The sequence below is a fragment of the Solea solea genome, chromosome 16, assembly GCF_958295425.1.
Source record: "Solea solea chromosome 16, fSolSol10.1, whole genome shotgun sequence".
NCBI classification, from domain to species: domain Eukaryota; kingdom Metazoa; phylum Chordata; class Actinopteri; order Pleuronectiformes; family Soleidae; genus Solea; species Solea solea.
The window spans coordinates 1747204-1771934 of NC_081149.1; the positions used below are offsets into that span (position 1 = coordinate 1747204).

Sequence of the window (24731 nt, forward strand, 5' to 3'; positions counted from 1 at the left end):
AAACCATCAGAATGATGGGTGACATACATCAGTTAAAGTGTTGTGCTGGTTGAGAAGTGTTTGTGTTTACAGTGACATGGCCACGCCTCGTGATATATTGTACATGTTTTGGAGATAAAGTTGAAATGCTCGTTTGGAGTGGCATTTTTTAAATTTAAAAAAAGTGGTCATTTGGATTATAACGGGAAGACTCCGAGCAACAAATAGAGTGTGTGTTGTTTTAAAGTTGTTGTTTTTTAAATATTTGGCATTATAGATATGTAATGTTGATTATTTGAATTCAGAAAATAAGACTCATTCTTTGCATAGGTGCATTCTTACTCCACTGTGTTTATTTTATACTTGTCATGATTCATTTTAATTATTTTATTCATATTATCTCTTTGACTTTTTTGGTTTTGTGCAATTAGCAAATTCCTTTTTGCACCTTTAGAAATGATAATCGGTACAAACATACAGTACATACACACCATCAGGAGTCAATACATGTCAATACAGTAAAATACAATACAGAATACAATAGAAAAAACATTTGTAAACTAAAATATTATTGACAAGAGAAATAAAATGTTGCTACAGTAATGCAAATAATTAAAACATAATAATACAGCTACTAAAATTGTGGTTATACTGCATTTAATGCTCCAGCATGCGCCTCATATTTTCATCAAGCACAAACTCCCTGATTTTTCTCTTTTAAAATGTGACGTATCCTCCCAGTTCACAGCTGATGTTTACAGGTATAGTTGGTGCTATAATGAATGAAGAAGTGGAGCTTTAAGGAGCCGGTCCATGTTTTTTAGGAGCATGGCTGTATGAGGCACCGACAGCACTGACAGCGTGTGAACTGCCAGTTTTCCCCTTATCCATATGTCGCTATAAATAAATCAATAAACACTAAATCATACTAGAAGATGTTAGCGATGTTCACAAACATCGATTTCTTTCAATATTTAGTCCATATTAAAATAACTCAACACTGGACTCATGTTACGCTTGTTGCCACCTTATATATTTAGATTTAAAATATTAATATTTAAACATCAAGCACATAGTTGATTATATTTTGTGTCCTGGGATTATGCACAAATGTGGCAAGAGGTCAGTGAATATCACTAAAGATCAGCCAAACGGTTTAAACACTTCCAATATTTCCCGTTCTTGTTTAACGGTAAAAGAACAGGTGGACGTCAGTTAGTGCACGCTGGGCCAGTTAACAAGTGTCCACGTCAAGCACTGTGTGCACAACCAGCCAGTGAAAATAGAACCTATGGGGGACGGTGAGGACACAAGGAAAAACAGATCTTAGTCACTTAACACAGAAAAACATACTGACATTGCGTTAAATGGCTGTCCAACACATTTATGTCGCTATGGTAACCGCTCACTGCCCCTCGACCATAGACTAAATCAGTACTGAAATAGCAGCGTCGTTTTTCTGTGGAGCACGTTATTTAAAATGGAAGCAACGGCCAAAGCAGAGGCAGCTGCTCCTCTGTGGCCACGATGTCGCTTCTGTTGTTGCACTAAGACCACGTCTCTACACCGGGGTTTGTGATTGGTTCCCTTTTTATGGAGATTCTGTCGTTGGCCGAAACGCCGTCTTTGCCAGAAGTATCTGCAGAGTGAAATCAAACCAGGCTAGCAACTTACAAACTTGATTTTCAAATCAGAACAGGGATTTAGCCACAAGAGCAAAGAGTGAAGATAGATTCAAACAGACATACGAGTCTTTTGTTAAGTGACTAAAACCTCGAGGATTCCACGCATTTTTGGATGTTTCTATCTTGGACGAGGAGGGTGGACGCCCATGTTTTTCCTCGTGTCCCCACTGACAGATCAGAGCATCTGTCTCTCAACGCAACCTCAACAACTACGCTTTAAAAAAACAGAACCATCTCCTTAACACAGTCATCACGTAACAGGAGAACCAAGCTGTGGTCCCGGTGTGTTGCTTCCCATGTCCGTACAAGAACGTTAATGCTGATCAAAAACAACATGTCTGTCTGTCCGTCTGTCTGTCTGTCCTTGTACCCACTCATGAGCGCCTCCCGGTGCCGACTCCAGTCCCGTCACGGCACCAATTAATCTACCAAAACACATGAACACACCTGTTAGTTTGGTCAAATACACGTCGCGTCCTCGTTTGTGGAGCCAGCAGCAGCAGCAGCAGCTCGACAGTCAAAGCCTTCACGACGGCCTTTAGTTCAATGACCTTTCAAAATGTCAATGTCATAAAGTATGATCCTGCTTGTCTTCACTGGGTTCACAGGGTGTTACGTCACATTTACACTGTCTTTTGATGAGTAGAACAGAAGATTATTAGATCATTAGCTTTATCACTGTGAAGATCTGAGCTCTAACTCGACAGCAAAGTGTCACTGTTGCTATGTTTCCATCATGGTTGGGTTCAGTTTGGTTTGGAATGGTAAAGCCCTGGTTCCGGCTGAGAACAGTCAGGTGGGGTGTGGGCGGGGCCTGATGGCACCAGTGTGAGGACAACACATAATGACAAACAACAATGGAGGATGACGACGTCCAGGAGCTGGAGAATAGACTAGTTTAGACTTTTATTCTAGTGTTAAATACGTAAAATAACCCGCTTAGTTAACTCTCTGTTATCACTTTCATTATTTCTGTTAATGTGCTGGATCTTCAGGTGGGACAAATGGAACATGGAGGGTCGACACAAACTTATTTTGAGATTGACCAATTTTATGGATCGTTGCAGGTTTTATAATTTCAAAGATGGATTTGTTCAGATTTGACACACACACACACACACACACACACACACACACACACACACACACACACACACACAGTTTCCAGGGTCTAAGTCAAAGTGAGATAAGGATTCGGTCATGGCACGGTTCAGATTGGCACAGTTAAGTACGGTTTGGAACAGTAAAGCTCCTCGACTAAGAGTTCCTATAGACAAGTTCCTATACTCGGTGGGCGGGATGTGGGCGGTGCCTCACGTCACAGTGATGTCGTACCGGTGCGACGATAACAAACAATGACAGTGAACGCAACACATCAGACAATCACAGAGGAAATCCAGCAGCTCAGTTTGTATGAGAATAGACTGCAGGCACTGACGCTTTTCTGTCAACCAATCAGCTGACTGTCGTGGGTGGAGTCAGTCTAGCTCCACCCTGACTGTACCGTATCATTTTACTCTGGTACCCCAAAGGAAGGGTGCCAAAAACAGTTCTTTTGGTACTATTCCTACCATCATTTTCTATTATATAGAAACGCACTGTACAAAACGGAACCGTTCCACTTGCTATTCAGAACTGTGCTAAAGTCTAAGGCCACCATGACATTTGTTTCTCCATAACTTTATTGGAACACATCCAGAAGATACAGGAAACATGCATGTATGTATGTTTCTTACATTTTATTGTAATAAGCTTTTCTGACAGAACAAAACAGCTTCTACATGTGTCAAGTGTTAAGTGTGACCTGTATATGAGACCAACTGTCAGTGACATCGTTCAATCTAAATGACAAAGATGGCAGAGTTAAATAAATAACTAACTAAAAGCTGGTGGTGCCCTGAGACTTTTGCACAGAACTGTAGAATGAGGCAGGATTCGCCTCTTGTTTTGAAAATCTGCCACTCAACAAAGTGAGAGCTGACACTGTGTTGACATATTCAACAGCTGCACATAATCCTCACCACCGCTGCTCTCAGGCTCATCCCATGCAACTGTTCGCTGCTCTAACCTGATAATGTGGCGCTCTAAATAAACAACAACAACAACAGCAGTTTTAGAAGAGGACTTGAAACATTCACACAATGTAACATTTTCAAACTCTTTTCCTCGTTGCTGTTTTAAATGTTTTTGGTTTTCATAATCTATCTTGGTTTTATCCCCTTTAATGAATGTTATGCTCTAAACCTGTAGCACTTATAAATATTATTAATGTATTATTGTTGTTATTATTGTTCATTATTATTACATTATTTGAAAATAGTTGACTTCAAACTCTTGAAATGGGCATCCAAGGCCATTGTTATTGTCACCTTAGCTCTCCTCATTTTAAGAACCAGTGTGTACGTTTTACTGGCCTCTTGTGGTGAGTTTGCAGATTGCTGTCGTGAAAACACGCTCGCCTCATTGACCAGCAGTTAAAATTGTTTTTTTTGGCTTTGTGCAACATGAAGGACGCATTACAAAAACAACTTCTAATGCAGCTATTTTTCTTTCAAAGTATAACATGATAATTATTAGTTTTGGATGATAATTTAATTTTTTTTTAAATTATATACATTAAATACTGAAGAGATGCACAGTATTATTGGCACAATATCAGAAATGGCCGATATTGTGGCCGTTATTTTTGTATAAAAAATATTATGTTTCTTTCACTACAGAGGAGAATACATAAGCTATGCAGTTGTGTGCAGAGAAAAACATAATAGAACAACGGTATCAGTATCGGTTATCGACAAATCTGCAAAAATATCCTGTGTCACATTTATATCAACAGATCTTTGTAAATCCCATATAATGGTCCTTAAAATCGATTGCAGTAAAAATCAGCAATTCAGTTATCATCATAGACAACAGCCTAAAAATGATCTTCTCTAAACGTGATCACTATCAGCCCCACGAGCAGATATGTAGAATCTGGCATTATTTTAGGTTTGTGGTGTGTGAGCAGGCTTTGGTCTGCATTCATGTGCATTCATGTGCATTCATGTACAGAAAGCTGTGAACAGTCAAACACGCGCTTTGCTCGCAGTGTAAATGTAACTTCATTGTCGGATGACAATTGTCAACAATTTACAGCTATTGTGTATCTATTATAGTATCTGACGTGATATTTTATTTCAAAAACCAACGTTAATATTGCATCTTTCATGAATTGTGCCAGACAGCCAGATAGCTAGCTGCCTCCGTCTATTAAGTTTGAATGAGGTGTTTAATTATTGAATTATTGAATTATGTTACACCTGTCATAGACAAACGAGCTGTTGCTAACAGTTAGCACTTCTGAATGCTCACAGGAGGAAACTCATTCTCGTCGTCCAGACACACGGGGCCAGCAGCAAACTCGTGTTCTGGAATGACTTCGCCTTTCTTTGCTCCTCCATCTTCAGAATAACCTGTGCAGAGACAGAGCAGAGAGACACATCGTGAGAACAGAAGATTCATCACATGAAAGCATGAGACGTTTCACACCTTCACACCTTCACACCTAACGCTGGAGGAGACACACATGTTTCACTGATGTCTGAAATTGATCTCAATTGAAAACTTTTCTTTTGAGTCAAAATGAAAACCTGTGGTGAGCTGATGCAAACAGGCAGATGAACTTGAAATGCACTTTTCTTTCTTAAATGTCTTCAACGTTTCTGAGAATAAAAGAAGTCTGCTGCAGGTCACAGATGCCACACACTGAACCAAGCCAGACATTAGTGAAATGGAGAACATGGATCAGCCAGAGCTTTTTGGGATGTGACTGACCCTGATGAACCTCCTCAGACCAGATGCTTTCATGACACCTTTTATGATGGAATTCTTAATGTCTGCAGTAAGCATTTGACGACATCACTAACCAGTAAGTGTGGCAGTGACTGGTCCAGAGGCTGGTAAGGCAGCCGTGGCAGCATAGGACGGACAGGTTTGTGCTGGACCTGTGATCTCTGATCCCTCCCACTCTGGTCCTTCATCCTGGTCATCATCAACGCCAAAGAGCCTCAGAGGAGAAGAGTCAGACGCAAGGAAGGAAGGACATAGGAAGACAAAGGGTAAATCAACTGAACACTTAAGACGATTGGACAGCATATGGGATCCCAGCTCTGTGAAAGGCTCACCTGTGTTTGTGGGCCAACACGCACTCGCCTCCATCCAGTGGATCCACATCATAGATGAACAGCTGGCCGCTGACCGTGGCCACGAGCAGCCGAGGAAGCTTCTGGATCCTGAAACATTAGATAACGTTTCCATTACAGCTGTGTGAAGGAATTAGCCTCTCATATCAGAGAGAAGAACAAGGAATCCATCAGTCAACTCACATCTACTGTACGCCCTCAGCTGGATTCATTCTGAATGACTTTTCTAGTTTTTAAAAGATATTGTAGCCTGGTTAAAGACAGAGTGCATGAATATGAGTCTGAAAAGGGGGAAGTCGTCTCTGACGTATGCAGAGTGACAGACGACAAACGTGCCTGTCGTCATTTTCTAGAAACAGCTGAAGTGACAGACAGTTTCGGTGGTCGCCATGTTGGATGTACATCACCTCTCTGTCAGCATCTCGTCATCATCACATTAATCCCAGGGCACCAGGAGTTTGTGTGCTGGCAGACTGAGGAGGGTTCACCCAGTAAAATTTGTGTTTGTGAGTAACTCAGATCAGTTGCATCAGACTTGGGTTTGGACAGAAAAACACAGCCTGATCCATAATCCAAAACCATGATCAGAACCAATCTCTTTTAAGCCTGGGTCATACTTGCAATGCTCACAGAGGTCCACTAATGTCCATGTGATGTAAGTGTATGTGTGGATGTGAGAGCCCGTACACTTACTGACTCTCTGGAGCACAAGACTTTCCAAAAAAACAGGAGGTCCATCAATAAAAACACCCAAACATGTACGACAAGGACATACAAGCTCCTGACAAGAAGGAGCTGCTACAGGAGGAGAATGTGAGAATGAGTAGACTGACACACACCGACAACATGATCCGGGTCTAAGACGGTGAGACAAAAACAGAAGAAGTCCTCTCCACACTGTCTGTGTTTCCTGTGCATTTGTCCTGCTGTTCCATTCACACTAACATTCAATTGTACACATTATTCTACTTGACACATGCACAGTCATCGTGGACAGCCAGAACTGTGCTAACGCCAGACCACATTTCAGTACCTGTAGTCACCTCCCGTTTTCAAGAGGCGTGACCAGCGGACTTAGATCAAAATTGGATAGACCGACAACCCATCAGACCAATGAACCAGCTGACCTATGATGGAAAACTGTTGCAGTTTTCGGAGCGATGGCTATGAAGTAATAGCGTTAGGACTTTTGGGTGGATATAGTGTGGATATAGAGTGGATATAGTGTGGATATAGAGTGGATATAGAGTGGATATAGTGTGGATATAGAGTGGATATAGTGTGGATATAGTGTGGATATAGAGTGGATATAGTGTGGATATAGAGTGGATAAAGTGTGGATATAGAGTGGATATAGTGTGGATATAGTGTGGATATAGTGTGGATATAGAGTGGATATAGAGTGGATATAGTGTGGATATAGTGTGGATATAGAGTGGATATAGTGTGGATATAGTGTGGATATAGAGTGGATATAGTCTGGATATAGAGTGGATAAAGTGTGGATATAGTGTGGATATAGAGTGGATATAGTGTGGATATAGTGTGGATATAGAGTGGATATAGTGTGGATATAGAGTGGATATAGAGTGGGTATAGTGTGGATATAGTGTGGATATAGTGTGGATATAGTGTGGATAAAGAGTGGATATAGTGTGGATATAGAGTGGGTATAGTGTGGATATAGTGTGGATAAAGAGTGGATATAGAGTGGATATAGTGTGGATATAGTGTGGATATAGTGTGGATATAGAGTGGATATAGAGTGGATATAGTGTGGATATAGTGTGGATATAGAGTGGATATAGAGTGGATATAGTGTGGATATAGTGTGCAGTCATGGACACGGGGATAAGGCAACATTGTATAAATCAGCCTCAACTAGTTCCCACAATGATAGTGAAAAAAGTAAATGCAATTGAAAAGATTTGTAAAGAGCACAGAGATACTCACGTAGCCAAGGTGCACACGTTCCTCTGGTCTGACGAGAGGAGATGGACTGTGGCAAAGGCCCGGTCCTGGCTCATCATGCCAGACACCTGAGCAGGGAGGTAGCTACTGGCTGCGGAAAACACCTTCCCCACATAGGCTGTCCAGGTGGCAGCCTCCTCTGCTCCACTGTACAGTACATGTACACAGGGTAACAAGTTCACGCTACAGCTGCAGTGTTTTCTATAACGTGTAAACGTGTTAAACGTGTTGCAGTGTGTGTTTGTATGTGTACCTTGGTGCCTGTTGTTCCAGTTTAAATATGTGTACTGTCTCCGTGTTGCTGGAAGCACAGAGGAACTGACCATCCGGGCTGAAGGATAGTGATCGTATACTGACGTACCTACAGACAGATAAGTCAGACATAAAGCAGAGAAAGCACAAAGCTTCTGCACCCACATCTGCTCCATTTCCCACAGCGTCCATATAGATGAAGATCAAACACACACACACACGAGGAATAATCAATAATGTCAAGAGATCATAGTGTGCCATTAGCTGAGGATGTCCTGAGGATTTAAACAATAACTGTAACCATGGCTATCCAGACATATAATAACACCTGACGCATGTTCACTAATGTGTCTGCAACGCAGCTCTGGAAGATCGACTGCTGTTAGGCTGCAGTCTTCAGAAAGATCAGATCAGCAGTAAGGATTGTGGGTAACTGAGTTGTCATGTTTGTATACAATAGTTTGTATTGATGCTCTGTCACTGACACTGTAGCTGAGAGAGGAGGTCAAGTCTGACCTCTTCATGCCTCGGCGGAACTCAAAGAGACGCGTGCCCTCAGGAATGGAGAAGACTCGGATGACGGTGCCCTGTGGAGACAGTTGGACTTTGGTTTACAAGAGCTTCAGATGTAGCGTACTCCTCCATCCTCAGGTCAGGAGGTCAGGAGGTCAGGAGGTCAGAAGGTCAGGAGGTCGTCACAATCACAAGGATTCATTCTCTGATGACCATGAATATCATTATGTCACCAAAGTGTCTCCTGCTTTATCCTCTTATTGAGCGTTGCGGTGGGCTGGAGCTAATCCCAGCTGACGTAGGATGAAAGGTGGGGTTCACCCCGGACAGGTTGGCAACATACAGAGACACTCACCTACGGTCAATTTAGATTAGATTAACTGGAGCTACGGTCCCATGTTTCGGGTCTGTGGGAGGAGACTGGAGCAGCCGGAGAGAACCCAGTGATCTGGGGTGAATCTGAAGCCTGGGTCATACTGTATATACACTCATGTGTACGGATGGGTGCACAGACCTCATGCACCTGCACCTGCACCTGCACCTGTACCTGCACCTGCACCTGCACCTGCACCTGCACCTGCACCTGCAGTGACTGTACACACAGACTGTTAACACTGCGTGACCGGTTGTCCACTAAATAGACGGTAACAAGGACATTTGTGTGAGGAGATCCACTGATACTGACACATGAACAACCCATCGCTCAAAGAATACATGGACGTACAAACTCCAGGTGAGAAACTGCTGCTACTGGAATGGAGCTTTAGTCGGAGCCTGGACTTACCCTCTCTGAGGCGCTGGCGAGTTTGGTGGCCGAGGCGTTGAAGGTGAGAGCTGCCACAGGACTGTCATGAGCTGGAATCATTGCCACTGTGTTCTGAAAAGACAGAGACGTTGAGACAGGAGACTATTCCACGTTATTGTCACACAGTCAAGTCTCTGTGGACGTGTTCATGTCGAGGCCTGACATATTTCATTCCTTGGTGCTGTCCACAGACGAGAGATAGGGAGGTTCTCCTGTTCAAGTGAAACCACAACATCCATACTAAGATGTTTCTATTTGCTGATCTGCACCCAAATGAGTTTCATCTCTGTTTTAATCTGTTTTAGAAGCTGTTAATAGAGCTAAATAATAATAATAAGCTCATCAAGGGTGTTCATCTCAATTCACTAATGTTTGATTTAATACAATTTGATTACATTCAATTATTAGTTTCATGTAGAAAATCATTTTCAACTGCAGATCAGAACAAACCAAATCTATAAAAGTATCACTGTTTCACATTCATAGATATTTCTTCTTAATTTTGTACTTCTCCAACACTGAGAACAAAATGAACAAGACGATCAGACGCAAGCTTCAGTCCATTCACACACAGCCACCAAACAACATAGTTCAGTCCTAATGCACATGTGGTAGAAAATGACACTAAAAGTGCTCAGTTCTTCAGGTCATGGTCACTTCAGGAGTAAAGCTACAGGCTCAGCTGAAGATGTTCATTCATCCAAGAGGCTGCACGGTGTGTGTTTGTCATTGAGTTAGTGTGGAGCATGAGAGGCACAGTGAGGCATTCATGTGTAATGTTCCGTGCCAGTAGGAATAATTCAAGGCCAAAACATCCTCCAGATGAAGCCAGTGTGGCTGTAAATAGTTTAGACCTATTATTAGGTCAAATTCCCTGGAGAAACGACCTCCCCTGTACTTCCTGACCGCGGTCCAGCAGCAGGAAAGTCCAGCACTCGAGGAAGATGCTATCAACTCTTGTGACGACACGATGAGGAACAGGAAACTGAATCATACAGTCTTGGATGTATATTTATCTTTTTCTTTGATAACTGATTACCAATGTGCATGGAGGAGGTCGGACAGTTAATGTCATGACATCAACAGGAAAAGCTCTGCACAATTCACAGTGAGTGAGTGAGTGGGTGAGTGAGTGAGTGAGTGAGTGGGTGTGCTGCTTCCTGCATGTGGGGCCCTGTCTGGAGCCTCTGACTCACGACCTGTGACAGATTATGAACCACAGACTGGAAAGAGGTCCCCGCCCCACACGCATGCCACCCCGACGGTGGCGGTAGCTCAGTGGCAGAGCGAGTTGTAAGTTGAGGGTTCGATTCCCGGCGCTACGCTAGTCTACGGCGTGTCCTTGGGCAAGACACTTAACCCCACGTTGTGAATGGATATGAATGATGAGTAATAGAAAATGATGCTACACATAGATGTGTTGTATGAAAGTGTGTGTGAATCTGTGGTGAATGCACAACTGTAGTGTAACGCTGCTTTGAGTGGTCATCAAGACTAGGAAAGCACTATTATATAATATAATATATATTATATAATGTATAATATAATATAACACAGACCGTTTAACATTTACCCCGATACACACGTACAATTCAGTAGCAGTACAAAGGTCGCACATAAGAAAAAAGATGAAGTTAAAATGATTTTGGTGGTTATTGAAGGAATCTCATAGATTCTCCCGGTTAAGACCTAACAATAGATGAATGTGCTTTTGTCAGGCAACGCCTGGCTAATAATAACAACAACAACAACAACAACAACAACAATAATAATAACAATAATAATAATAATGATGATGATGATAATAATAATAATAATAATGATGATAATAATGATGATGATAATAATAATAATAATGATGATGATGATAATAATAATAATAATAATGATAATGATAATAATAATGATAATGATAATGATAATGATAATAACAACAACAACAATAATAATAACAATAATAATGATAATAATGATGATGATAATAATAATAATAATGATGATGGCGATGATGATAATAATAATAATAATAATAATAATGATAATAATAATAATGATGATGATGATAATAATAATAATAATAATAATGATGATAATAATGATGATGATAATAATAATAATGATGATGATGATAATAATAATAATAATAATGATAATGATAATAATGATGATGATGATGATAATAATAATAATAATGATAATAATAATGATAATAATAATAATAATAATAATGATGATGGCGATGATGATAATAATAGTAATAATAATAATGATAATAATAATAATGATGATGATGATAATAATAATAATAATAATAATGATGATAATAATGATGATGATAATAATAATAATAATGATGATGATGATAATAATAATAATAATAATGATAATGATAATGATAATAATAATGATAATGATAATGATAAGAATAATGATAGTGATAATAATAATAACAACAATAATAATAATAATAATAATAATAATGATGATGGCGATGATGATAATAATAATAATGATTAGATATCAGGGATGAATGTATATGATTGAGGGGCCATAGTAAGATTATGTACTGTAGGTAACCAGTGGTATTTGGCTTCAGTTCTCTGAGCATTTGTCTCCAAACAGGTTGAGAGCACGATGATGCTGGAAGACGTCATGAGAAACTGCTTCTACTCTGATCAGGTATCTTTTACTCACAGTTCAGTGTACTGTGATCTCTCAGTACCCAGCTCTCTTTAGTACCAATGGTCAATACAAAGTCTTGTCCACAACAGTCCCCCATGCTGATGTCCGAGGGCCGGACTCTGCAGCAGCTCGAAATTCAAACTTAAAACTCAGCTTGCGCCGCATTCTTTTATTATTCAAGGCTTTGTAGCAGTTACCATTCTCCCAGCAGACGTTAGGTCTCAGCCTTACAACACTAACATCCATGTTGACATCAATGTCACCTGATACATACTTTCATACTGTACACTACGCAGAAGAACAAGTGTTTATTCTTCCATGGTTACATTTGAGAAGAATTTGAGAAGGCAGCGATCTGCACCATCACAGTTTTTGCAAGTGCAACTAGACACACTGCGGTCTGGACGACAGAGAGTCGTGGTGGACTTGAGAGAAATGTTGAGTACTGGAGCAGTCACAAATCTTCCTCTGGCCGCTCATGGAGCATCCCTATTTATCATCTGACCTTTGTTTTTATCATTCCGTTTAACAGTTCTAATCGTTTCTACTTTCCCTTTTTTTAAAACCTTTGAGTGGAGGATTTACAAACTCCTTCTCTGACTGGTTACATTGTGTCACATTATCACATGTCATTTTATCCCATAATTAATAGTGCTGTAACGTAGGGTACTTGGTCATTTTAATGGTGTCGTTCAGGCGGCGTCTTTCTTACACGCCCACTTTATTAACAGTCTCTACAGTAACACACAATAGCTACTAACTTTACAGTAGCACACAAACATTGTTACACACGATGGACCAGAGTGCATTTATAAGCTTGAGAATGGTCACTTTGGTGCAGCTTCAGCAAAGCTCGTCTTCTGTGATTAACACACGCTGAAAGGAAATAATACCAAATGCTGGATGAGCTCCATTGTTAACTGTGCTGCATTTTTCTTCCTGGAATCTAATCCATGGGCTGGTACAATGTCACCACCAATGACTGCTCGCTCTATTTACACCAGTGTAGCTGTTAACGTCCCTGATGACTGACTGTTCTTCCCACAGTTCAAATACATGCAGATTACAGTTCTGTTTTCTTTTTCTTCAGATGGAAGACAACAATAATTTAATTTTATTAATCCCCTTAGGGAAAGTATTCCTCTGCATTTGATCCTATCCTAGAATTAGGAGCAGTGGGCTGCCACACTGAGTAGCAGGGGTTGGGGGTTGGGTACCTTGCTCAGGGGTACCCCGGCCCTTTTTGGCCAAGTGGGGATTTGAACCGGCGACCCTCCAGTTACAAGCCTAGTTCCCTTTCCACTTGGCCACGGGCTGCACCAACAATGGAAGGACTCCTCTGCTCGCTCACCCCTGCCTTTCCCATGAGCATCAGGAGACCAGGGTGGTCTTTGCATACGTGGAAGTCATCAGTAAAAACACAGAGTTGTCCATCAGGTGACGAGGTTATCTTTTAACACTGTAAACACTCTTTTACAACTGGTTCCACTTTCCTCTTCTTCATCATTAATCTATTTATATTTCCACTCTCCCACTCTCTCTGCCTTCTTTGTTGATCTATTCATCTGACCTGTTCAAGTCCTGGGTGTCCCTGAGCAAGACACCCAATCCTCCATTTTACCCCGGACACAGGAGCAGTGGGCAGCACCATAGGCGCAGATCCCGTGGGTGCTCCAGTGCTTACCCACCGGGGTTAGCACATAAATAATAAAACTGCATCTTTAAAATGAACTGCACCTCTCTGAATCACATTATCCAATGAAAAGTTTTACAGCTCTGTGTGTGAGCATAGTCATGTTGCTTAGTGACAGCCAATAGCCCTTAGCATTGGCTAACGGTTAGCCAATGCTAAGCAAAGGTCCATCACGTGCACACCTTCAGCAGTAGACAGCAGCCAGTGGTGAGTGACTGACTCAAATAGTTTTCTTTCTTTCCATAAAAGTAGGCCACTCTGAAGGCTAGAGATGTCATGTGAGTTTGTGCTGGGAATTAATAAGTGTGTATATTAATAAGTAAAAACGTGTTCAGGTGAGTCCCACCGGTTCAGTGTCACAGCACCATGGACAGCACTGTGTGTGTGTGTGTTTGTGTGTGTGTGTGTGTGTGTGTGTGTGTGTGTGTGTGTGTGTGTGTAGGCGATCGATAGACAGAGATCGTGTCACTCAGTTTAATCTTGTAAATAAAACTTTCGGCCCAAATTCAATTTTCCCTCTATTGACGTAAACGACGTGAAGTGAGGAGAGAGAGAGAGAGAGAGAGAGAGAGAGAGAGAGAGAGAGAGAGAGAGAGAGAGAGAGAGAGAGAGAGAGAGAGAGAGAGAGAGAGAGAGAGAGAGACGGGCGGCGGCTCCTTCCCGACCCAGGAGAAGTAACAGTAGACTACACTACACCTTCATTTACTGTGCACTGTAAACAACACCTTCAATGACAGCAGACGACTCGGAGCTGAATCACTGAGGTGTTCTGTCTGTCATCACTTACCAAATTGTTGGCGTCATACACGACGATCTCTCCAATGGTGACACTTCCAGGATAGGCCAGGTAGGAGTTGGAATGATTGATGGACAGAGCACAGAGACCTGCAGGAGGACAAGGCATTTCAACAACTCAAGCAGCAGGAAGAATAAATGCTATCTATCTATCTGTCTGTCTATCTATCTATCTATCTATCTATCTATCTATCTATCTATCTATCTATCTATCTATCTATCTATCTATCTATCTATCTATCTATCTATCATCCATCCATCCATCCATCCATCCATGTCCATGTATATATGGATAGATTGTTTGTCTTCAGTGGGTGTTTGGCTGCTCTTCCATCAGCATGGACGTGGCTCCACGGCTTGTGTTTTCACAACAGTGAGGATAACTCAACAAACTGATAAAGAAGGCCGGCTCCATCATCGGCTGCAAGCAGGACACCGTGGAAACGGTGGTGGAGAGGAGGATGCTGAATAAACTTTTTTCCATCATGGATAACCCCGATCATTCTCTCCACCACATCCTCCAGGCCCAGGAGAGCACATTCTCCAAGAGATTCAGACAGCTCTGCTGTCACAAGGACAGATTCAGGAAATCATTCCTGCCATCAGCCATCAAAACTTACAATAACTCTCTGTAATAAAAATGTTTTTTAAATAAAATAACTGCTCATTTGCACAATGCACATTTTTCTCTTTGTGACATACGGTATGCCATTGCACTCCTTTATGCCATTCCTTTACTATTGCACTATTTATTTTCCCCACTGTTGCACATTTTACATTTTATGTTTATAATATTTGTTTGTATTGCTGCTATGTTAAAACAATTTCCCCTTGGGGATGAATAAAGTATTTCTATTCTATTCTATTCTATAAAGCCGGACACACCAGAGGACGACACAGGACAGATGAACCAGCTTCCACTGAGCTGCATGTGTCCTCTCAGACGTGGTTCCACAGGACGAGGCGGTTCAGTTCTTACCTGAGGGGTTGGACGGAGTGTTAAGCAGAGTCTTGAGCAGCTTCATGTCTTTGATGTTGTGGATATAAATGGACTCTTCAAGGCACACCACCAGTCTCTGCAAGACACAGCAGCACACGTATCAAGACACTGTGGTCACCCAGGTCACCTGTGCTGAGACTTAAAGGCAAACACGCAGTAAAGGTCCTGTGTGGAGTATTTGGAAGGTTTAATCACTTATAGATAAATAATAATAATAATAATAATAATAACGTTTTGTTTCTACAACAGCTCAAACAGACAGACTGGCTCGAGGCCCCTTTCAGACCTGGTTCTGTCCTGAGTGATCCTGAGGTATTAACATCCTGGACGTGTCTCCTGTCCTCAAAGACGTGTCTCCTGTCCTCAAAGACGTGTCTCCTGTCACTGGCTAATGACTCAAAGCGCTACAGTTTTTGTCATTCACTCATTCACTCACACATTCATACAGTGCATCTATTGGCACTTTTCCACTGTACAGTTCTAGCTCGGCTCAGCTCGGCTCTACTCTACAGGCTTCACAGAACCTCCTCCAAGTGGGCGGGTTTGTCATAGAACAGCTTCGCTGAACTGCCATGACATCGATACACGACACAGACAGACGAGATTAACGTCTATTTAAATCATATTTACTATTATTATTATTATTATTAATAACAATAATAATAATGATAATAACATTCATGAAAGAACAATGTGAGATTTTGAGCACAGAAATTAGATTTTGAAGTGAAATTATACGCGAGCAAAAAATAATTTCATTTCAGCAAACAAAAATATTTTCTGCGCTCAATACATGTATTTGCATGTTTGCAATTATTCATTTTAATGTGCAATAATAACCCTCTCACTCACTTTTAATCACTCATTTACCGCTGCACGCCCACTTTCAATCTCTCCCTTCTGTGCACGCTCAGATTTACTCGAGCGCTTGCTAAACTTAGATTAGCTGTTTTTACAGCCAACATCGCGGAAGCACTAAGAAAAATCAAGTCAGTATTTTTATTCTTATTTACTAATAATGCATCACTGATAAGTGATGAGGCAGACGAGACACCACACAGTCAGCATGAGAGTTCAACCTCACATGGAACAATCTGTCGCGGTGGGAATCCAAAGAAGCTTTCCAACATAAACTCACACAATCATCCTGTTTACACTCATGACTCAAGTGTTGCCGCGGTGATCATCAACTGTGTATGATACACATGGAAAACATTGACAACCTCCCGTCCTCTGACGTCACTGGACACATTGTTCACATGTTCTCGTCGGTGAAGCTGAAGCAGCTGGTGTCAGGAAGCATTTCAGCGTCACGTCTCTGACTGCACGTCATCTCTAACATGTATGGAACATGATATAAACATAATATAAACATAATATAAACACGATATAAACATGATATAAACATGATATAAACATAATATAAACATGATATAAACATGATATAAACATAATATAAACATGATATAAACATGATATAAACATAATATAAACATGATATAAACATAATATAAACATAATATAAACATAATATAAACATAATCAACTGAACTCCCGACGACTCACTCTACCACTGAGACAACATGTGTACCGATGTGCTGAATAATTCCAGAGACAAAGTCAGTCAAGCAGTAGTAACAAGGGACACATGAGTCCACATTAGCGGAGTTCATTGAACCTGGTCTCTGGAGGTGAGGTAAGGACTACACGTCCTCTCAGCTCTCCACTGCTGCGCTGCATTCAGGCGTTCAGTGACGGTGTTGGTATCGCTGAGTCAGCAGCTGGGGAATAAACGTCTGAACCTCATCCAACCTGGAGGAGATCAGGTTTGTGGGACTGATGCACGACGTGTTCAGACTTTAGATTGACACCTGATGATTTTCCAAAGGTCGTGTGTGTGTGTGTGTGTGTGTGTGTGTGTGTGTGAGAGGCGGTTGCTCACCTGTCTGTTGAGCTTGACAGCGAGGATGTCGTTGGGGTAGCTGTAGTTGCAGATCTCTGTCCCCTTCTTGAAGTGGTAGATGTTCATTCGCTGCGGCGCGGTGGTGCTCACCACGACGACCAGACTGCTGGAGAAGAGACGCTCCACGATGTAGACATCTGGAGACTCTGCTCAGAGGACACGACGACGCCAATGAAAGGGTAACACAAACATCCAGACGGCTCCCTGTGGCCGGCTGTGCTATACTGATGTGTTTCCATCATGGCACGGTTCAGTTTGGTACAGTAAGGTAGAGTTTGGAACGGTCAGACAAACCGAGCAGGAACAAATAGCTGCTGGTATGACATCACACTGGTATGACATCACACTACGTGGTCATCAGGCAAGCCCGACCCACCGTTCTGTACCAAACCATCATGGAAACAGCATACGTCCCTAAAGCCTGGCGTTGGAGCTGGAGTTGGTCCAGTGCCTCTGTGACACTCATGTGGAGGACGACGCGGTACAAAATGAATGTGTCACATAATATTCATTTAATGAGAAAAGTAACAGCTGTCGTTTTTCTTTCTTTCTTTCTTTCTTTCTTTCTTTCAGTAATAATCTGTCAGGTTTAAATAAACACACACACACACTCATTCTGAGGAAAGTCTGTTCTTGTTCTTCTCCAACAGACATAAGTGTACAGTGAGCGCTGTGATGTGGAGACATGTGTGTGTCATGTTTACATGCACACACACAGTTTCCTTCCTCACCCACTGCTTCCTGTTGGGTGCTTGCACGTCTACTCAAGTCTATGAGTAATCTCAGTGGATTTATGACTGACTCATAATCAAGGACAAATCTGTTTGATGGCATTTGTTGTCAATTCAAGAGATGAACCCACAGTGTGTAGAGTCACTGATCCACTCACCACTCTCATGGACGCAGTCCAGTTTTTCCACCATGGTCAGAGAAAACAGCTTGTAGCCAGTCTTTGTTCCCACAGCCAGTGACCTGTAACACACACACGCACGCGCACGCACGCACGCACGCACGCACGCACGCACACACACACACACACACACACGCGCACACACACACACACACACACGCACACACACACACACACACACACACACACACACTCTGGCCGTAAATACTTGGAAAATATGACATGACATTGATGTAAGCCGTAAACTTCTTCTCTACACCATCGCCACCCAGTGGTGAAATGGTGTAATACGCGTCAAAGAAAGGATCAGATATGGGCTGGTGAACACAATTCAGGTGTAATGGAGATGCAGCAGGTGATCACATGACCTCCGTGTGGTCAGGTCATTGTTTGACTGTTCACAGGTGTGAGGGTGAGGAGGAACAGAGGGTGTGGTTGTCAGTGAATCATTGAATCTGACAATTATTTTCTGGATTGAATGAGAAATCGTCCATAAAATGTCAAAAGATGTCAAACCAACATTATCAAATGTCATGTTTCGTCAACAACTTTTAAATGATTCCGTTTTAATGATTTCTTTCTTATGTGAAGCAAAGAAACCAGAAAATATTCACTTTTAAGAAGCTGAGAAATATGAAAATGATAAAAAATAAACATTCAAAGTATGAGTATGTCTTAGTAATGGTAGTTAATGGTCGTAGTTAGTAGTAATAGATTCAAATTTCGGACTCTTTTACCATTAATATCACTTCTGTCATATTTATCACAGTAAATCCATCAAACACATAATAATGTTTCATTGTTATCCACAAACATGTTTGTGTGAACAAACATGTTTGTGTGAACAAACAAAAAGACTTAGTAATAACACGTTATTACTAAGAATGGATTGATATCCATGTTTTCTTGTGACTTCTCTCTGGAACACGGTGAAGTCGGAGCTGATGTCACTCACAGCTTTAAGTTCTGATGGAAATCAAACACAAATTTAAGCCTCTTTCACAGTAAAATTAGTGGGTAAATGCTGCAATTTTAACCAAGAAATAGGTTGAATACTTATGGCCCCTTTTCAATATGAACTTGTAGCACTACTCGACTCAAGTCTACCCGGTCTCTCCATCAGTGACAGGACCTGGTACCCATGGTCCGAACCACCGGGGAGCCAGGGTCGTTCAGAACTCAACGAGTCTCTCCATCAGTGACAGGACCTGGTACCCATGGTCCGAACCACGGGGGAGCCAGGGTCGTTCAGAACTCAACGATTCTCTCCATCAGTGACAGGACCTGGTACCCATGGTCCGAACCACGGGGGAGCCAGGGTCGTTCAGAACTCAACGATTCTCTCCATCAGTGACAGGACCTGGTACCCATGGTCCGAACCACGGGGGAGCCAGGGTCGTTCAGAACTCAACGATTCTGAACAAATCTTTTTTAAACAAACTGATTCCAGTGATTCACTTACACCCATTTTGTGTCGCGTATAAAACGACATCATGGCAGTTTTGGAAAACGACGTGTCGGATACCAAGAGTCTGATAATCTGTCCGTGAGATACCACTAGTCTGTGTTAATCCAGTCACGAGCTGAACATTTATGACAATAATAACCACGTATTATCGCCCATTTCATATCTCGTCAAACAGGCCAATCAACTCTCTTTCAACACCTCAAAGTGATGAACACTGACCTGTTTCCAGCGTTGTTAACGAGCACTTGTGCCTCTGCACATTCCTGTCCGGTCTCACCCTGTGTGTGAACAGGAGAGAACCTGCACAACTATGCAATAAATACTGTATCTCTGTTTTCCTACTGTACAGCGGGAGAGTGTGACACTCGCAACCTTTTCACCAGTTTCTGAGTCGACTGCTGTTTTACATTTAAACAGAGGCAACAGGTGATAATTACATGCAGGAGGGTTAGAGTAACAATCATGAGTCAGCATTCTCCTGCTGTCTGAAAACTGTTAGTGCCACAGTAACACTGACTGCATGACTTCACATGAATCCACGACACAAGGATACACCTAATAAAACATGTGCATGCTTCAGTGTACATGTTTGCTTCTGTTAGACTGAACTTTGTGTCACTTGAAAACAGCTTTTCCTTCTGCACCAAAATCCATAGATAAAATGAGCATGTTTAGCTGCTAAACTCGCTCAACATGGAGCTGCTGGTCTACTGCTGACAAGGATTTTAACAGACAAAAGAATATATTTGAATGTACTGATGGAGGCAGCAGTGGGTAAACAACTTCAGTGTGTCGTGGTGCACAATTGGACTTTGGTGTGGGCAGTGAGAGGTTTACAAAGTCATACAAACAGAAGAGGTTGTCAAATGGTGACATAAGTGGAAACATATCCTTAAGATATTGTAGAATTAACTGGTTTTATGAGGTGAGCCCTTTGACAAGTGGCTCAAAATAAGTGGCCCATGTCACGTCTTGCTTCTGATTGACCCGACTCTGTCTCCTTCCTCTTGTGGTGACCCTGTGAATACCCTGTGAACTCAAAGCCTTTTCTATCCACTGACAATCCCTGTTGCACCAGCTACGTTGCTGTAACAACCGCGATTAAAGGGTCATTCCAGCAAACGGGAAATATATCCAGACATAGATTTTGTCCAACATGAAGTGACCTTTAGGCCCCGAAGCTTGAAAAACACTGAGGATGATAACGTCAAGAAACATGAGTCCAGAGGTGCTTCACTAATGCTGCATTAACAGTTTTCAGAGAATCTAGTCTACTTACAATTTAATTGATAACCAACTCATTGTTTCTGCTTGTCATAACTAATTTATACTGTTGTGTTTTGTCTGTGTGAGTGAGGGGCTGCAAGCTACTGTCTTCTTTATTAGTTAGAGTCTTTATGAGTAAAAGCTGATTCATGCTTTCTGCATCCATGACTCTGCATATGTCTATGCTAAGCACAGACTGCAAGCAGCTCAAACCCTAAACTTTGACTGAGTATGCTTCAAGACTATACATTAGAATGGAGTGTGTGGAACACACACACACACACACACACACACACACTAGTGCAGACCCTCATTTTAGTATGAATGGAACATCATTCAAGAGCAAACATGGAACATGGAATTATGGAGAGGCCTTTAAACCAGTGCAAACGGGTTATACCAAGTACTAGCTGGGAAAATATTGGACTCTCTAAGTCCCAACATTAGGGCTGCAAATAACGGTTGTTTTCCAGATTAATTGACTACTTGTTTGATCCATAAAATGTTTATCAGTGTTTAACAAACCGTGAAATGATGATGTTCTCAAATGTCAAAGCAATTTACCATGTTTTAAGTATTGAAAAAACTCTCAAAGCGATTCATCGCTGACGAATCATTTAGTAATTGAAAGAATAATCGTTGCAGCTCTAAACACCTTCTCACCAACGTTAAAATACACTGGTGTAGAGTCTGCGACAGACTTTCACAGATTTATTTATTCCCAATAAGATCATTTGTTTTCTTATCATCCTCCTGTTCCTCACATATACTTCACACAGAGGACGCTCGCGTAACACTGGTGCTACATGTACCCCAGTTTGAGAACCATGGTTTAATCTGAAATTTACAAAAATGTTTACTGTGATGAACATTGATAGCAACGTTTGTCATAACCAGAGATGTATAGTAACAAAGTAGAACTAATTCACTACTGTACATAAGTACTAAAATGCTGTATCTGTACTTTACTGGAGTATTTTTTATTTCCTCTTGTACTTCACTACATATTTCGATACGTTTGATACTTTTACTCCGTTGTTACGAATCATTCCAAAGCCACGGAAGCCACATGGAGAACACTTCATTTACCTGTTAAGTTTGTTTCGAGATGGAAGAAGAACCAGAAACGCCATCTTCAGCTTCTTCAATGATCGTGGTGTTGAGGAAGGAGACCACCCCTGTAGACCACCCCAGTCTATGGACTATATATGGCGCATTTCCACCGGCTCTACTCGCTATGTTTTCATTAGTGGGTGTAAAAGACTGTTCATATGGAATGAAATGCCTACGCTGCCTCCCGAAAGATTGTGAAATAATGACCTTCAAAAATCCCCCCTATTGAATTTGAAGAAACATATCAAAGGAAGTTATAAATATAATACACAAATGGCACACTAGCTTGAGCTGTCAGTAAGTGCTAGCTACGTAGCTAGCTACCCGCACTTGGTGACATGCAGTATGTTCACTTAGCAGCTAGCCTCTTCCCTGACGCCCCCGGTACCGGAGGCCGACTCACTCTGTGTGACTTTGCTAAAGCTCTTAAAACCATTCTTATGTTCACCAAACCCAGATTAAACACCAACTGATCGAACCAGCACGAGCCGAAAACACCAGTGTAAACATTGAAAAGCTGCACCGGAGAATCAGTGTAATTGTGTTTAAAATAAAACCAGAAACTCCACAGATCACAACGGTAGCATTTCTATCACTCTACGACCAAAACTCACCAAAACAACAACTCACTTTCAAGAAATACAACCAGAAATGTTGTCTTATCTTTGCTGTTCACCAAAACACGCTGTTTTCACCGGAACAAAACCGCTTCTAATAAAGAACTACACTTCCCAGCATGCTCTGGGGCCCGTTCCTGGTCTGATTGGTCATTCCAGAGCGACATTATCTCATTCTGATTGGAGAAGGGCACATGTCCGTGCGTCATACGTATTTGCAACCTTCTGACACGCTAAGGGAGGGAGTTACGTGCATTGGACCCCAATCTGGGGTCCAAGCCCCCCTAGGGGGGCGCCAGAGATCACATGGGGGGGCGCAGAGCTTTGACAGCTCTGAGTTTGTGAGGTTAATATAATTATATTTGTGCATCCCAATCAGACACTCTATTGTGGGTGGAGTGGCTCAGTGGTTAAGATCCCCTGTGTGCGAAAAACATCATGGTCGCAAGTTCGATCCCACCCCTGGCTGATTGTACTCAATTCCATTCTAAGTCGCTTTGGATAAAAGCGACTTACAATAAAATTAGAAGTCCGTATCAGCCAAATAAAAACTATCGTTTCAACCTTTCACTTTATAAAGCTATTTATCACCAACAGCTGATCACGTTCCTGTTGTGTGAGAAACGTAAAAGTACCAAAGACTCAGCAGGATCAAGAAAACAAGACAATACCTTGGTTTTGATTCAATGGAAGGACACTTTTTATCTATATAATCTGTGACAATAGGAACAAAAACCTCCAACTGCTGTTATTTTTGCACATGAACCTTTTACTTTATTCTTTTAGTGTGCGACAGGTTCGGGTCGGGGGGGCCTGGTTTGTCCTGGACACAAGCAAGGGGGGCTTCAAGGAACCACTGGTGTAGAGGATTAAAACGAGCTGTCAATCACCCAGAGAGGCCATGTTAGCCAGAGCTGTGGCCCTGACTCCTGAACAAGCTGAGACGCTCCAGAGAAAACATTTATATTTAAATAAAGTTAAAAAACATAAATACGTCTGAAATTCTGAGGTAACTTCTACTACTGAGGTTAGTGTGGATGGCACTCCAGAATCTTTGGACTCTCTATACAACTCTGAAGCTCCGGGTTAGAACCAGGCGACTCCTGTGACGTCACTACGCCGTCTACTGGGTTATTTTGCAGTTTTAAAGTAAAGTTTCTCCACAGGAACACAACAGTGCCTGCGTCAGCGGAGTGTCCCGTTACCTGGAAGTAAAGGTGTTGTGTTGGGAGTGTGTTACATTACAGCAGGGCTGAGACTGTGGCTGTGGGTGACTACGGAGGCCGGTGAGCTTACGTGGAGTCCTGGTTGAAAGAGGCGCAGCCGAAACTGAGCCCCGGCCCGTCCGCTCCTCTCGGCCCGGGAGCTCCCTCTGCAGCTCCCTCTGCAGCTCCCTCTGCGACCTCCATCCCGATACCCAGCGACCTCCTCCCCTCCCTCCGCCCTGGACTGGAGGCCTGGGATCGGCTGCACCTCTTCGCTCGATGTCGGCGGAAGACGACTCCAATGTGGAAGAATAAAGGATCAGCCGATGTGGAAGAGAGAAAGAGAGGAAGAGGAGGAGGGCGGTGAGTTTTCTCCGCTGGATGTGGATGAAGAGCGGGGCTTTCTTCGGAAACGTCTGTCGGTCCAGAGCCCGCGGGGGGAAAAAAAGAAGCACAACAAGAACAGCTGACGGGAGACGTCACGTGTCCGCCTCTGGTGTCTGATGATTGGCTGAGCGCGAGGCCATGTTGCCGCTGTCTGCTGCTCTGATTGGTCAGACGCACCGCTGTGTTTTGATTGGCTGAGCGGCCTGTGTTTGTGTCCGTTCATTCATGGATGTAGTAACATTG

At 42.1% G+C, this 24731-nt stretch overlaps 1 protein-coding gene across 2 annotated transcripts; it reads right to left on the reverse strand.

Moving 5' to 3' along the window:
* Positions 1-310: 310 nt before the first annotated feature.
* Positions 311-24571, reverse strand: wipi1 (WD repeat domain, phosphoinositide interacting 1). Of its 2 annotated transcripts, none has more exons than XM_058653183.1 (13): positions 24193-24571; positions 18412-18494; positions 17502-17668; positions 15539-15635; positions 14552-14649; positions 9369-9461; positions 8588-8658; positions 8073-8180; positions 7802-7966; positions 5831-5938; positions 5573-5712; positions 5019-5119; positions 311-2089 (listed from the first exon to the last, which is right to left on the reverse strand). In XM_058653183.1, exons 1-13 carry the CDS (start codon positions 24303-24305, stop codon positions 2039-2041), a joined length of 1395 nt encoding a protein of 464 aa, XP_058509166.1. In that variant the 5' UTR covers positions 24306-24571; the 3' UTR covers positions 311-2038. The 2 variants fall into 2 exon arrangements, with proteins under 2 accessions (XP_058509166.1, XP_058509167.1); XM_058653184.1 differs by having other exon boundaries at positions 4967-5119.
* Positions 24572-24731: the final 160 nt, after the last annotated feature.

Coding starts and splice junctions, on each gene's coding strand:
- wipi1 (XM_058653183.1), bottom strand. CDS start 24,305: ATGGAGGTCGCAGAGGGAGCTGCAGAGGGAGCTGCAGAGGGAGCTCCC. Junction 8,181..8,587: donor TTCCGCCGAGGCATGAAGAG/GTCAGACTTGAC, acceptor ATCTGTCTGTAG/GTACGTCAGTATACGATCAC. Junction 5,939..7,801: donor AACGTGTGCACCTTGGCTAC/GTGAGTATCTCT, acceptor CTAATGTTTCAG/GATCCAGAAGCTTCCTCGGC.